Raw genomic sequence first — 16,317 nt, forward strand, 5'->3', positions numbered from 1 at the left:
GTTTACTTTCTGCTGCCAAAAGAAAGCTGCCATTTGTTAATACTCGAAAGAGATTTGATTGTTGTTATTAAAAGTGGGTTTAGTGATTCATATGATCACTGGGTAACTGTTAACTCATGTCAAAACCCCTTTTGGGAGCTAGCATTCAACCTTCACATAATGCAGTGGTAAAGTGTACCCTCCCCCCCAGCCTATATCCCTACTGGGGCTCTCTCCATTACAACCAGTTGAGTGCCACTGTTCATACTACACAAAGGTGTTTTGAGAAATAGTTTGATACAAATAAGGGGCCACGGTCATATCAAGTTAAAGCAATGTCAGATTGAATCATATTTAAAAATCACATGTTAAGTTCGGTCAAAAAAGTTTCACATGCTGTCCCAATTGTAACGTGTACTTTAGAACGCTGTGGAGCTCTCCAAAGGAAGTTTCGTCAAGCTTGCTGTTTTCAACTCAGTTTCTCTAGGGTGTGAAGGAAGATGTTGCAAAATGTTGATTGCAGTGCTGGCAGAGAGCAAGGCTTAGCTGATTGGTCAGCAGATACAGAACTTAATCTTTTCTATTTATCTATTTATTTAATTTTATGCCTTCATGATTTGTAGACATTTTTATGTTTACCAAAAGCTATAATAGAATGCCACAGTATCATCTTACAACATTACAGTGTCTCACACTTTAATGCTCATATTCCATGCATCAGGAAGAAAAAAAAAAATCTGTGCGTGTTCTTGATTTGTGCCAAATAGAGCTGCCTTTATATCCAAATGCTCTTAAATACCTTGTGCCTCAGAAATTTGTGGTGTGTTTCTTACACATTGAGGAAATAGCAGTTTTATGTTTCATCTATTTTCCTTTCAGTTCTTTTGTAGATTTGAAATATTTTATAACACTATTACTACTTTCTTGATAAAATTTTATTATCTGCTTAGAATAAAAATGTTTTTAGGAGTTAGTCTTTGGAACTTAATGTTCGATTTAGTGACAGCTGCACACTGATGGTATGGTCTTTGAATGTGAGATACTTTCTATGAAGTGTCCTTCATAAGCCTGCCGGCTTCTTCATGTTTAGGGTGAATTTCTTGCACAACCAACTAAAGGCAGAGTATGAAGGGCTGCATTCACACACTAAAGAGCTGAAAACTTCCTTGAACAACTCTCAGCTGGAGTTGAATCGTTGGCAGGCTCGCTATGATGAGCTGAAAGAACAGCACCAGTCCATGGACATCTCTCTGACCAAGCTGGATAACCATTGTGAGGTGAGTAGCTATAGGTAGGTATACTGCTGGGTTCCTGTTAAAGTGCTAACATTCATTGTGTGAAGTTTTTGGCACACTGTATATAGAAGGTCAAGCTATGTGGTCATAGTAACACCCCCATATACTTTGAAGTTTCTAGATTCATATCATAGGTTGCTGTGCTATTGTGTTAGCCTGATTATGGTGCACTTCCAGGGAAGCCAGATGCAGAGGAGAGATTAATCTATCTTGTTTAATAGCTGCTGTCCCGGCTAAAGGGAAATCTGGAAGAAGAAAACCATCATCTCCTGAGTCAGATTCAGATGCTGAGCCAGCAGAATCAGATGTTACTGGAGCAGAACATGGAGAACAAGGAGCAGTATCATGAAGAACAGAAACAGTACATGTAAGAAACTAGAGATTTGAATTGTGAAACCTAAAAAAGTCATCTAGGCAAACACAGAATACAAATCATCTATCAGGACTAGAAGGACAAGCAGGGGAATGACAGGTCTACGTGGTGTCTGGCTAGAAAAGGGGATGTTTAGGAGGAGATATATGTAACGGGGAGAAGCTACAAAATTTCTTCACATTGCCTTACTGCAAAGGGATGTTTGGGAGACACCTGGACAAGCACAGCTCTTTTCAAATAATGTAGATGAACCCATGTGGAAAACTTAGTTATAAAAAATGGAATGCTAAACCCCATGGTACTTCTTAAAGGTTTCTGAAGAGCTTGGAAAACAGCTGAGTTGCAACAAAAATTTAGTCTTATGAGAGTCATTTTATATTTAGATTCCTGAAGAATAGCAACCATTCATACTCCTCTACTTTGTCATTTGCATTATAAGAAATAGTTCCTGTGATGATGTTTTTAAGGATGCAAATGTCAACATACATCGCTGTGTCCCCAATGCACAGGGTGGCATGATTAAGTGAGATACCCTGTTTAAACATATTGTACATTTACAAGGAATCCTGTCCTCACTGAAGTGAATTTCTCTTATAGGTATGAAAGAACAAAGAAAAGCATTCTTAATCCTAAGAATTTTAGTCTAAGCACTTCAGGATGATGTAGGAGTTACTGACTGAGTTGTATTTTAGTGCTGGATTATACAGTTGAAATGTTAGAAATTGTTTGCTGAAATTGGCTGAGTACAGTTCAAATGTACTCTAAGCATATTTATCCAGGTGTCTGGCAGTTCTGTGATGGAGATATATTAGACCTGCTACTTGAATGAAAAAAGATTTGCTAAAATCCACTGTACAGGTTAATAAAATAATGAGTAAAAAAATAGCAAGATTACATGGCACTGCTGAAAGTGCTTTGACACTGCTCACAGGAGACCAACGTAGTCTTAAAAAAAGATCAAACATTATTTATTTCTCTAGTTACATCAGAGTAAGCAGAACAGGAATAAAATACCCAGTTACCACGTAGACAAGAAGTTCAAACTGTAAGGATCTTAACCCTTGAGTAATTGTCAGTGATCTGTGAATAAGACTGAAAAATCAGCAAACAAATTTTCAAAAAAACAAAATAAGATTAATCTTAATACCCACCAAGTAAACTCTGCCTGAGTTATTAGTGAGTAATCTAGCACCAATCTACTGTTGTTCTTTCACCTTTCATGCTTATTGCACAGAAATCATCCGTCAGCAAGTTTGGTAGGCTTTTGCATTTGCCCTCTCTAAACAGACAGTGAATGAGCTCAGTAGGATTCTGAAGGTTATCCTATCGGAAGGTATTTCAGTCTCTTTCCTCTCTTGGTGGCTTTTGGTCTTCAATTTTTTGATTATGCTTAATTTCATACAGATGGTTCAGAATGTGCTTTTCCCCCTCACAGTGATAAATTGAATGCCTTAAGGAGACACAAGGAAAAACTTGAAGAGAAGATAATGGATCAATACAAGTTTTATGATCCTACTCCAAAAAAGTAAGTCCTATATGGGTTCAGTTCTGCTATTGTTGTACAGATTTGTGAGGGTGAGAAAGGGCTCTCCATAACTGGAAATAATAGACATTTCATCTGAAATAAGGACAGTGTCATCACAGCTTCTCTCTTCACTCTCAGTCTGCAAGCCATTCCCTGAAGCAGCAGGTTGTGTTAATATAGAGCCTCACGTGGAGCCCACTGTTTTAATACTGGAATCTGAAACAGTATTAATTGGAAAAGAGCCACACTGCCCTGATGAATATCATCTTGTCCCTACCAGGGGGGAGGCACCCCCAGTATGGTGACTAAGCAGCAGTAGGAGCTTCCAGAGCTGCTCTTTCCAAGGGGATAAGCAGTCCATTGGAGAGAAAGCACTTAAAAATTATATGAAGAACAACAAAAGAGAGCCATGCTAATTCCACCACGCATAGTTCTGACTGGTAGCCTTAGCAAAGAGAAGGATTAATCTTTAAAGCAGTTTTCATTTCTTTTCTTCTCAGTCGGTTCCTGTAGTAGAGCTTTTCACACTGTTAAAATGTCTTATGTGGGTCCATATGTGTAGTTTAGATTTCTAGCAGAGGGAACGGTTGTCTTTCTCACATATCTCATGCTGAAGAAATATTTCTGTAAAATAACTTTGACTTTGGGAGAGAAATGGATCTCAAGCTCTGTGAAATTCATGCTGCATCTTTCCAACCAATTCATGACAGTAAACAAATAAGAATGCAGGATGGCTTGATGGCTTTAGACAGCTGTAAACGTCTTTGGGGAGTATTTCTTGTAGTGTTTTATGAATCCCATTCACAAAACCTGCTTTATCAGGAAAAACCACTGGATTGGAGCCAGAGCCTTAGTCAAACTAATCAAGCCAAAGAAGGAGACTACAAGGGAGCGGTTGAAACCAGCAGCAGAAAGCCCTCCATGCCATTCTGAATCCCCAGAGATGGTAAACTCTCCATCTGCCTCCCAGAAACTGAAACATCAACAAGAGACTCAGGATAATACCTTTCAAGGGTCAAGCTCTATGGATGAGAGAGAGAACCCTGGGGGTGCTTCAAACAAAGGTAAGGAATGCCCAGCCTAAATTCATGAGCTGAACAATGTTTTTTGAAAAGATTTTTAAAGTATTTTTACAAGATTTAATATATACGGTATGTTAATACTCCATCGCGTTATGCTTTATATCCCTTTTTTTAGTAAACCAGAAGTTTTAGTAAGCAAAAACCCTTAAATTAAAAATTGAGTAAACTAAAAGTGGGGGGGGGGGGAGGTGTCTTGGTTTGGTTTGTTCCTTTTATTTACTACTTATCCCTTCAGCTTTTGTATATAGTTTCTTGGTTTGCCTGAATGTATTGCATGCTACTGAATAAGTTGGTGGAAATACTTCATTTACTGGGGTTTTGCAACAAAGCAGTTTAAAGTTGGACCATATAATATTACGGTTCATTAGCAACTAGTCTTCAAATGGGTAATAGCTGGTCTTACAGCCACTGCCAGGAGATGGCGCACATGCAAAAGAAATAACATAGAAAATGCTAGTTTATTGTAATCTAATTATTTTGAGGGATGATACCATGTTTTGACTTTGAATCAAACTAAGAATTTCTTAATGTAAAATGATGAAATGATTTTTTTTTTTAACGCTCTAAGGTGAATGTAGGGAAGATGGAATGATTTCTTTTTCTGGTTAGTTAGTTCATACAGTAAAGCAGGTGTTCCTAATTATGGGAAATTTAAAAGAAAGCTCCTCAAAATAAATACTCTGTGATCTTTATTAAAGGTAATATATATAGCAAGCTTTGCTTATTCTACTGAGATCACTTCTGTCAGCTTCTATATATAGATCGTTGTCCTCCAGGAATACTTTTCAAGAAGCAGTTTTGAAATTAATCCTTAAATAATGATTCCTGTCTTCCCACTGGGGAGTGTGGGAAACAGAAGGGGAGCAGCTGAGGAGGGCAGAACTGTTCTGATAAACTACTGCGAGTGCCTGTCTGGCTGAAGTTTTTGTTTTGATTGGGTTTTAGATTTCCCTGTCTCCATTCTAATTCTTCGAGGTTGCTGATTCACTTAAAATAAAAATGCATGTCTTGGATCATCCATGTGATTCCAGGAGATGTTAGTGTTTAACAGGCATCCAGAGTTCAACCTGGGAATTTGGGCTTGGGTTTCCACAAAACAAGGCCCTCGTGGAGTGCCAGAGATAACAGAAAGTCTCTGAGACTTTATTCTTTCTGATGTTACATGAAACATGCTTATGTTGAGATGATAAACATCAATATTAAAGCCTAGAAGACATCTAGGAAATTTGAGTATATTATTAGCAAGTAACATGCTCACCTATTTGATTTTACTTTATTAAGTAAAAACATTTTGGGTGATCTAACAGTAATTTCTTAATGGAGTTGCTTATATTTTATGTATATGCGTTAATCTGAGTCAGATTAACTATGATTAACTATGCGTTAATCAGTCCTCCAAATATATGTGTTAGTCTTTGTTTAGCCTTTTTTGGTTTTACTGGTTGTGTAGTCTTTAATCTGTTTTAAGACACTAAGTTTTATTTACAAGGTTTTTTACTTTTTTTTTTCTTCTTCTTTTTGGGATACCTGGGTGATAACAATTTAGCTGCGCAGCGCAAAAAGATTGCCTTTTTGAGAAGCAAAACCAAGGATAAAGAAAAGTCTCCTAAATCTCCATCGAATCATCAGTCTCTCTCTAATCGGCTCCGGTTCTGGTCTTCTTCCGACATCCCATCCTCTCCTAATGAACCTCTTTCTTTCCCGGAATTGGGAGATTTCTAACACCTTCTCTTTAGCATTTATCTTAATTTATTTCTGACAAATATTTTAAACAAAGAAACAAACAAAAATCACACATGCCTTAAAAGAACACACACCTTGATAGAAACACTCAGCATGTCTCTACAATACTCTAAATACTAGCACAGATTAGTGAACATGGACTTAAGTTTTCCTGTAGAAGATGCATCACTGTTGCACACTGTGGATCATTTCTTCAATGCAGCACATTTTTAGGGGACCTCATGACATACAGTTTGCGTATGTATATTGGCTGTGGTGCATGTTATAAGTAAGTGAAGTAGCTATGCGCTTCAATATTTTCTTGCCATCACATACTTGCATCGTGTCCAGTTAGTGTTGAACTGATTTGCTGTTGCTATGCTTTCTACAATGTTGTAGTCCTACTAAAATACAAATCTAATATATAAGCAGTCTCAAATCCTGGAGATTTTTCCAACATTCTGTGCCACTAAATGCTAAAAATGGCAGGGTTTTTTAACATCTTTGTCTGCTTTTAAATAGTCTAGCTTTGAATATAGAGTGGAAGCTACTGGGAAAATTATTCTCCACAAAGTGTCTTGACATTTGCATTCAAACCTGCTGTTTAGCAAGGTTTTACACTTCCAGCTATGAAAATGCATCTTGAATTGAGCTAAAGTTTTGGTTTCTGCTGCTTCAGTTTTGACAGATTTTTTTGGAAGAAGAAAGTAGATTTGTTCTCTTTTAAGATTGGGAATAACCTTCACCATGGATCCATTGCCCAGAATTCTTACTGCCTGATAGTCACAGCCTGGTGGCTTCCGAAATGAATGTGTGGATGCAGTCCCCATTCTGTGTTAGAGAAACGTATGCACCACAGGCAATACGCTACGGGGAGCTCAGCAGAGAGGCGAAAAGATCTTATCTCCCTTCTCGCTCTGAGAAGTGGTCCCTCCGTGGCACAGCCAAGGACACTGGCTCAGCAGCCTGTTGCTGTGTAGAGAACGCTTGGTAGAGATTTTGGGATCTGTAGAGAACGCTTGTCTCCAGGGCAATTAATAATTCTGGCATCTATGGAAGGTGTTAAGTGCATCTACAAAGTCAATTAGAAATAGAGATTTGCATGGCAAGCTATAGCCAGTAATTGCCCCTCCAGGCATGCCATAAACTTCAGTCTTGAGAGAAAGTGCCAGCCCTGTGCTCCCACGCAGACTGTGGGAGAAAACATTGTTCCTGAAGTCGGCTTCCAGGAGTTGTCTAAGATGACAGTAACTCGGTCCGTTTCTCTAATCCAGCTTTGCTGCTGCTCTGTGCTTTGAACTGTCTGTCTGTCCATTGTCTCTGCAAGTTGTTTATTTTGACCACTGCACTCTGCTGTGCTTTCAGCATTTTGTTACTATTAGTTAAGCAAGTACTCCATAGAAATATAGAGAGAACTAGAATCTCGCATCTCATTAAGGGTGTTTCCTATAGCAAATTCTTTAAATTTTGTTCTATTTTATGTGTGCCTTAAAGCATTACATTCACATTACAAGAAATTAACTAACCTACCTCATCACTAGGAAAGATGTCTTCAGCCTTCTGAATCTAAATAATACTCTAGCAGGTAGTTTTTGTTGTTATGCTAAGATCCCAGGAGTTCCACATAAAAGTCATTGCACAAGACCAGCAGAGTTTTAACCTTGTAGAGACTGAGCTCTTACCACAGCAAAGATCTAAACCTGAAAGCAATTAGCTTAGTATGCGGATCATGCTAGATAATTTCCAAATCAGCATTATTTCTCTTTGAATAAGAGCGTGACTTCTGTCACTCTTTCCTTATTCTATTTTATTACTGAAGTAAGTGCTTATAAAATGTACCTGCAAGGAATAATGTTATGGGAATTTCATACCTCACTTATCTTTCTGCATTCATGTCTTTGCTCCTTTTCTTCCTCCTTTCACGGTAATTGTTGCATGTATAATATCAACCCTCCCACTGGCACTAGGCAGCCCTTGTCACTCCCACACGTTACAGAGAGCACACATGATTGAAAAACTGTTGGCAGAAATTTCCTATCCAGTACTGAACTGTTCATGGAAAAGCTTGCAAAACTACCGCCTCTGTTGTGCAGTTTCTTTGTGCCTGCTTGTCATGTTTGTATGGGCAGATAAAATACAAATCTCTTAATGCTATTTTTCATTGACTTGTATTTATTTCTCTCTCTCCCCCTCAGTGCTAATGGACCTAAAGCAAAAGAGGAATTCCCATCACGGAGGTAACAATGATAATGTTGAAATCTCAGCAGACCCTGCGACAAAACACTGCTGTGTGGAGCTGGGTCCCAGGACTTACTCGACCTCAGCTATTCATCTGCACACTTCCACCCCCATCTCCAGACTCCAGAGCAGACCAAAAGGTGTGTGGTGCATTTGATACATCAGCTGTTAGTACAAGTCAGGCTACTTTGTAGTTCCTGCTTGGGTGAAACATGGCGTCTAGTGGCATTCAAGTATAAAAACTAGTATTTTCACTCTTACTTTATCTGCTTAATGGTTTAATTGATCAGATACACAGTTTCCTTACTCTTGTAATGTCATCAACTTGACGTGTTGACAGACCACATTTCGATGTCAGTTCTGTGGTTCCTTGCCCAGTGGTTCGCAGCAGTGGTTAGAAGATGGCTGCTTTTCCAATGTTGGCTCTATAAAACCCTCTTGATCAACTCAGTCTTCTAGACTGCTAGAATGCATTGGAGACTGACCTGAAGGATTAACCTTCCTGTGTTTAATATTGCCTTTTAAGTTTTGTGTTCTTTTCAGGCTATAATTCAGAAGATAATCTATGTGAACAGTCCCCTGAGGTGGAGTTTGCAAGCACTAGACAGCACGGTAAGCTAGTAGCATATACGAATGCTCTAAAGCCTCTACATTAAGACTTGTTACATTGCATCCATGTGAACTGTCCTGGTGTGTTGTAATGAAATTAACATGATGGAATGAGATGTAGTAACACAACACCATTTTGGGAAGGTGGGTCTAAGTACCTCTATTTTTCTATTGAGAAGCTTTTAATGGATGTTTTTCCAAAGTAAATTTTCAAAAACAATGCTGATGTTGAGACAAGTCGCCTTGCCCGGCCACAGACCCTTTAATGCATGTCCTACAGATTTGTTGCTGATTTTTCTGGACAGTGCTCAATTCTTTCCTTAAGGGAGTGAATCAGCAATAAAAAAAATTAGGGGGGTAGGGGTATAGATGCACAGTGGCAACATTGGTGCAGCAGCAGCACTGCCTGCTTAGAGATTTGTGGAAGGCTTAATTTGCAGACAGGTTACCAGCTCCTTCCAAAGAAACAAACTGAGAAGGAGACAGCAACTTACTGTTGAACTTCTTCAGTGTTTACATTACTTTGTTTATAGTTGCTATAAAAGCAAAACCCAGAACATATTTCTTTGTGCAAAAATAAGTGTGAAAAACAAGATGGATCCTGAACAACTTGACTTGAAAAATGAAAATGGTTTCTACTCTGTCCAGACTTTGCCATCCTGTGTGTCTTACGTTGTTAATGTTTTCAAAGTGACTTAGTTGCACAGGTCCTATTTTCAGAAGGCAGACTGTAGCCAAGTCTTTTAGAGAATCAGAGGAACTTAAGATCTGTTTGTTCAATGCTTGTTTTTTGTTTTTCAGTGTCCAGGCCAAACAGTTTAGAGAGCAGTAGAAACGCTTCCAGCAGTAGTTCACCTCTCAATTTGAAAGGTAAAGCTTTTACAGCTGAGTTGTGACAAACAAGAAGGGAAATTCCATGAAACTCTGTGCAAAATGCTGTTTTCCTTCCAATTAAATTCGAAGACTGTTGTTTTGAAATTGTTATGATTATGCAATCTGGACATGACTCTCTTGGGAATCAAAACTGCTGGCAACAAGTATTTTTCTAAGATTGATTCTGGCAAGGGGTGGCTTTTAAGGCAGACAGTCTAGTTTTGCTTCAGTCTGACTGGCATCATATTGTGGGAAGTATCAGGCCACTCTCACACTCTTTTTACAACAACAGGTCTCTGCTGTTCTTACTCTGTACACAGCTTGTGTATGGAATCAGTGTGCTCCAGAGATTTGCTTTTGCTGAAATAGTGCATCCTTGACGGGTGCCAGGAGACCTGGCACTGTGGAAAAATCCACTTTCTGCTTTCCCGCTGGCAGGTTCTGGCTCTCAGATCACATGCAGCCAAGATCTTCTAGTGGCACAGAGGTGGTAAAGAGGCCCCCTTACTATCTGTGTTATTCCTGTTCTTTGGACAAGTATTTGCGCTTGTTTAACACAGGGGCTCAAAGTATGTCCTGCAAGACATTTACTAGTCCTGGTTTTTCAAAGTTCTGACTGCCTTGAGTTCTGTGGGAGAAGAAAGTAAGGTCAAAAATGCCACCTAGTCTGTGTGGAAGTGGCCCTGGATGATAAAGTTTTTCTACCTCAGTGAGAAATCTACTGAAATGAAGGAAGAACAGTGTCTTTAATGATATTTATACTTCTCCTCAGGTTCCTTAGATCATATCCATGGTAGAACCGAGAGCCTCAGCAGTGAAGATATGGTGCCAAGCAGAGAGGCACCAGCCTTGCTCCGAGACACCTATCCCTTTCATTCTGCTTCTGCTGTCTTAAGCCCTAGCAGCAGGCTTGAGTCCTCCTCCCACAGGAATGGTTTGATCTCTTATGATATACCTCAGAAGAGCACTCCATCCCAGTCTTACGCAGGCAGGCAACGGTCTGCCTCACCTGGCAGTGAGATGGTGACTTTGGAAGAGTTCTTGGAAGAGAGCAACAGGCTGTCACCACCAAGTGTAAGTAAATAGAGCTAGATAACCTATCTCAGATGTCAAAAAAACTGTTCAAAGCTGATTGAGGGGGATGAGGACATAGGGAAACAAGGAAAGACAAGAAGATCCTTGTTCACATGTGTGGAACTTGCAGAGAACTATCAAATCTTGTAAAATGAATGAAACAGTTCCAAGAACTAAGGCAAGATTAACTTTCACACAGCACTCTGCTAATTTATTTTGGTGTATCAGCTATGGCAAGTAGGGCAGATAATTCACTGCAAGTACTGTGTATTGGACTGCTGGGGTTTTTTATTATCAAACACTTGTGGCTAAGGTTTTGTATTATATCATTAATTCTCAGCCCCAGGTATTTTTATTTGCGAACTGATAAGTTTTTTTCTGTGTAATTTTCAGCTGCTAAATTTGTAATTAGAAATGAAACCTAATAGTAGTTTTCAACTGAAGTGCAAAATACGTAGTTGTTAAAACCGTCTCCTAATCTGAAAGTACCATCAGTGCATTTGAGAGAGAATGGTTTTCTTGCCAAAGGAAGTTCTTGATGCTTTCACCATGCTGCGTGTTTGTGTGCTGACTGGCACTGTTCTGTTGGTTCAATGACTGCAAGAATACGCTGCATGCTGAAGTGCTTTGTCAGAAGTGAAGCGTTTGTTTTCTAGATGGCATTTATCTTTTACTGCTCAGACATGCTGTACAGTAGTGAGGTGGTGCAGTATCGAGCTTGTTAATATCTTAAGAACAATTCACTGATAGTGTGAGTGAACAGATGTTTCTATTTCATGAATGCCTTGGTAACAGTATTGAAATCAACAGAACTGTACCGTTTTATGGCATCAGTAAATTCTGGTCCTTGCCTTTTCAGAACAATATTCAAATATACCTCCTATTCTCTTATTATCCTAAATACAATTCTTAGCTTTTAGAGATGTTTAAAATTTGATTTTTTTTTTTTTTTGTCTGTAACTACCTGACCATGTCTCCATTTTCATTCTTTCTGTCATCCTTGTTCCTTTTCAGCGTCGGCGCAGTTTAAATGAGAGTGAAATGATTTCATTGCACCAATTTCTGTTAGAAGCTGATGCACTGTATCCCTCTTGCTACTCCCTATGTCCTTCCCTCCATCAGGAACCTTCGCAGTCACTCGAGTCGGTCCTCAGTCATTCATGTCCCGACAGCATGAGGCACAGAACAGGCAGGGGAAATAGGAGATCTACTTCACTGTATATCCCCAGGGTATCCATTGTTCTTGCTATGAAGGCAGCTCCCAACTTACCACAGCTTTTGCTAGCATATTAATACCTATAGAAGCATACTGTAACTCTTAGCTGTTATTTTAAAGGCTGCCAGATCACTTGCATTAATTGCTCATAAAGTATTTCCAGTGCTTGTTTGTAAACATGTGTGTTTTTGGAGGACTAGTCATTCTGTAATGTTAATGCGTGTAACAGAAGTTTAAAGTGAAGTTAAAAATAAACCTAACACTTTTAACATTTAGTTGAGCATAGAAATCTTCCTGCTGCACTATTACCATTGATGGTGTTCACTTCTAGCAAACGAGTTTTGTGACTGGAAGAAACATTTAGAACACTCGTGAAATGAATATTTAACATACTCCCTAGAGAAGAGTGAAGAAATAAATTCCATGAGCTTGTTTCAGCACGTTTTTCATGAAGACAGCATGTCCCTTAACTATTCTGAGCATGCCTTGTACTAATAGTCCAATGGCAGTTGATCAAACATCATTTTTGGATTGCATGGACCATCCCCATGAAATGCTCATTGTATATTTTCTTTTACTGCCAGGTTAATCGTCTGACCTGAAATTTGCAGGTTAATTGTGGGAAAGCAATAATTTCTCCATTTTTTTAATGATTGTACATTTCATTATATTGTACATGCAGCTTTTAAGATATGTAGTATATTGACTGGGAGAGGTGAGGGGAATCAATGGAGAAGCAATGAAGCTTTCTGTAATGCTAGCACATCTCCCCAAGGTGTCCTCTCCTGTTATATCCCTGAAGTTACAGTAGAGTGTTATCCAGATGAACTGTATTCTGGAAGGTGACAGACCATCATTGATATCTGCTGATACCAATGGCTGTCATTAATATGATGTTGAAGTTATAGTGACAGTGGCTGATGTGAAAGGAAGCAAAAGAGCTGCTGCCCAGGTTGCAAGTGAGATGAAATTTTTTAAATTTAAGACAATTAATCTGGCAAATAAGGCTGTCATGATCTAACTATGATGAGCATGTTACTCCTTAACTTGGATTTATACCCGTTGTAAACATTTATATCTTCTGTCCCACATTTAAATATAAAAATCTGTGTTTGTATTTGGGTCGAATTAAGTGGGAAGGAAGATTAGCTGAACACAAAGCTCTGCGTGATTCTTTAAACAAAAAGCATTGTCATTAATGTGGCATGTGCATATTTTCTCACACCAGGACACCTCCAGTAACAGAGATGACTTGCTCAGCGATTATTTTAGGAAAGCAAACGATCCTTCAGCTACTGGGAACCTGCTGGTTCAGCCGTCCAGAAAGGAGGCTGCTAAGATGCCCACTAGTCTTGTTGCTCCAACTGTAAAGATGACCGTCGCCAATGAAGAAGGAAGAATGGCTAAGCCTGGAAATTACATGAAGCCAAACCTCAGACAAGTCGAACCTGAGCCTCTAGCAAACTCCCAGGGGTCCCTTAAGCTTTCTCAGACACCACAGCACCAGCCCACCAGTGGGATGCGTCAGATGGCACAGCCTCAGCAGCCTGGAACTGCGAGCAGGAGGAGTACGTCACTGAGCAGGGCATTCAGCTTAGCCTCTGCAGACCTCCTCAGAGCCACCGGCCCGGAGACGTACAGGCAAGAGAGCCCTCAGAAGTCAGCAGCAGACCTGCGTGGGGGCAAGGATGCTGTCAGTCAGATTGCTAGGGCTTCTGCGCCAATGAGCTCCCAGGCAACCTTAAGAGAGAGGCCGCAGTCTGCAAAGGTGGCAGGTTCCTTGCAAGGTGTCGATTCCCGCTGTCGGCAGCTTGATGCAAGGCGCCTTTCCCTGGCCTCACCAAAAGATGAGAGGCCGCTCTCCTTCCATCAGTTCTCTGTCTCACCCACTGCATCCACCAGCAATCTGAATGTGCAGCAGCAGGAGCGTGTGAACCTTGGGCAACACTACTCACCCGCATCACACGCTCCCTCTAAAGTCAAACCCAAGCCAGCCCCTCGTACTGGGGAGGTGGCCACAGTGGCCCCTGCCAGAGCTGTTTCCAGCAGCGCTGAAGGAAATATTTCCCTAGGGCAAAGCCAGGGTGATGCCTTGCTTGCCAGGTGCCAGGGTAAGCTGCCAGACGGCAGCGCTGGGGCTGTGGAGGAGCCCGTGAGAGGAAGCAGCTCCAACAGCACTCCCGGGTCTCCGGATCCCCAGGTGGACCAGCAGACAGTTTGGTATGAGTATGGGTGTGTGTAACGCACGGATGCAGCTAGTAGTTTGTGTGTTTGGCATTGCTGACATCCGGGTAGCATTTGTCTAGACACTGTGCCAGGTCTTAGAGGCATCACCTGCATGCTGCTCTGCATGTTCTCTGGGTACTGTTTTCTAGTTGTACAAAGTGTGATTAAGAGAAACAAGGAGCAAAACTCCAGCCTGTCTTTTGACACTGTTGTGCCTAAAACAAAGTGCAGCCTGACCTAATCTCACAGCAGGCTTGGCACCTGATTCTCACAGGTGCTGAGCATTTCCCACTCCAGGAGAAGCTTAGCAGGGTCCTCTGTCATCACTGCACTGTACACCCCTTCTACCTGCATTAAAGAAGAGTTTCACAGGTCATGTGTGTGTGCTGAACCCAGCCCTACCATTGGTAAATAACGTAACCATACTGAAAAGGTCATGTAAAAGCCAAACTTCTCCCCCAAAGACAGAACCAGACACTTGGCTTAAGTAGCTTAAAGAGAAAGCTGAAGAGCAAAAGTGTGTGGCTTTAGCCATGGATCTGTTAAAATCAATTGTTCTTGCCACAGCCACATTTTGTAGAGGTAACGTGTAGACTTCAAGGGTCACATCTTAACCTGCCCACTGGGACTGTGTAAACACAGAGAGGCCAGTGTAATTACCCCACTGCCTTCGCTATAGCTGCAGCTCAGTGGATCCTTGACTCTGCAAGCCAAGTGGTGCTGCCTTTTGAAACTTTTTTCTCTTTTATACAAACACTGGAACTCATGCAGCCTTTCAGGGGAGATGCCATTTCAATTGCAAAGGTGGCATCTCATGTACAAAAGTGTCTTATAAGTATGTATATAAGAAGCCCAAGTATTGTATAGGAATGCTGTGTAAATTGTATTATTACATCCTTGTGTGCATGACAGCCCACATCCTAAACAATATGTGGGATTTTGTCTCTTAGAAATCCTTGGTTATGTCTCCAAGAACTTTGCTCAGTATAGAAAGCAAAATAATTTTGTATACATGTGAAAGAAATATACTTTTAAAAATCTATTTATGTGCAAAGAAGTTCCTTGTATGTTTCTGTCCAGAGTGTCATCAGCTGCTTATGTATATATGATCAAATGCATATCTTTAATTCTATTTCATGTTTGTAAAGCTGTTTTTCTTGCAATAGACTAAATCCTTAAAAAAAAAATACCTGTTTTGCTGGTTCTGATTTAATCTAGTAAAAGCTAAAACTGATTCAGCTGCGGATGTTTTTGTTATCTAGTATGTAGTAATCCCATTCTGGAAACTACAAAATTGTTTATAATAAAGATAAAAATAACATAGGTGGATGTTGTACTTTTTTTTTTTTTCCTTGGGGGGAGAAAAAAAAAACCCACACAATTCCTGGTGCTGGATGGAGATCTGTCTGCAATAGCTTTGTGTAAGCCTCAGTATTGATTGGCATCTCTGTGTGGCAGAGTTGCGTTTGTTTTTGTAATGTTGCCACAAAAGGCGTATCAGAAATCTTTCTGTTTGGTTGTAACCTTCTTACTGAAGACTTCAGAAGGGTTGCTCATGCAGATTAAGTGACTTCCAGGTCACTGTAGAATCAGACCATTAGATTTTTATGCTTCTCTGACCACTTCAGACAGTGCCAAGCACGCTGTCAATTTTGACCAAGCTTGCATTTTGTACAGTCTGTTTCGTGCTTAACTCTCAGGATGCCTTACAAAAGTGAGAAATGATTCATCTTTGAACATAAAGAGAAGGGCAAAAGGAACTTTCTGCCTTCTCTGCTATCTTAATTGCAAACCATAGTTTTGCAACATTTTTAAAATGATGTGCTGTACAGCAATTCTAGAACATACTGAGTATTTTTGGTAAACTGAAATTCTTTTTTCAGAAGTTGCCTCTTAACATTGATTCTTGGCCAGATCACTAAAGGTGAAAGACCAGCGTTTCTCCCTTGTTTTAGCTCCTTTTTGGAGGCATGCGTTCGATTGCCCTGCAGGCTGGCCTGCTGAGGAATTGATCTGTGAGTTGTCAGTTACTGTACACCTGCTTTTGCTATAAATACCTGCCCACTCGCACCGTAGTTGTCATTTTCTGAGTTATTTACATTTAT

The 16,317-nt window shown here is 40.1% G+C and overlaps 1 protein-coding gene across 2 annotated transcripts in view; it reads left to right on the forward strand.

Annotated features, from left to right (window-relative positions):
• Positions 1-15,467, forward strand: part of CCDC88C (coiled-coil domain containing 88C) — a 103,066-nt gene extending 87,599 nt beyond the window's left edge. The window contains exons 22-31 of one of the 2 annotated variants that reach the window (XM_082318784.1): positions 1,070-1,256; positions 1,496-1,641; positions 3,083-3,172; positions 3,995-4,236; positions 8,172-8,354; positions 8,758-8,826; positions 9,625-9,693; positions 10,469-10,770; positions 11,785-12,000; positions 13,215-15,467. In XM_082318784.1, coding sequence (XP_082174910.1) covers positions 1,070-1,256; positions 1,496-1,641; positions 3,083-3,172; positions 3,995-4,236; positions 8,172-8,354; positions 8,758-8,826; positions 9,625-9,693; positions 10,469-10,770; positions 11,785-12,000; positions 13,215-14,228 — 2,518 coding nt within the window. In that variant the 3' untranslated portion in view covers positions 14,229-15,467. The remainder of the gene's footprint in view (positions 1-1,069; positions 1,257-1,495; positions 1,642-3,082; positions 3,173-3,994; positions 4,237-8,171; positions 8,355-8,757; positions 8,827-9,624; positions 9,694-10,468; positions 10,771-11,784; positions 12,001-13,214) is intronic. The other variant, XM_082318785.1, reaches the window with a different exon arrangement.
• The last annotated feature ends 850 nt before the right edge of the window (positions 15,468-16,317 follow it).

This window comes from Platalea leucorodia, assembly GCF_965183815.1.
Source record: "Platalea leucorodia genome assembly, chromosome: 7".
Lineage (NCBI taxonomy): Eukaryota > Metazoa > Chordata > Aves > Pelecaniformes > Threskiornithidae > Platalea > Platalea leucorodia.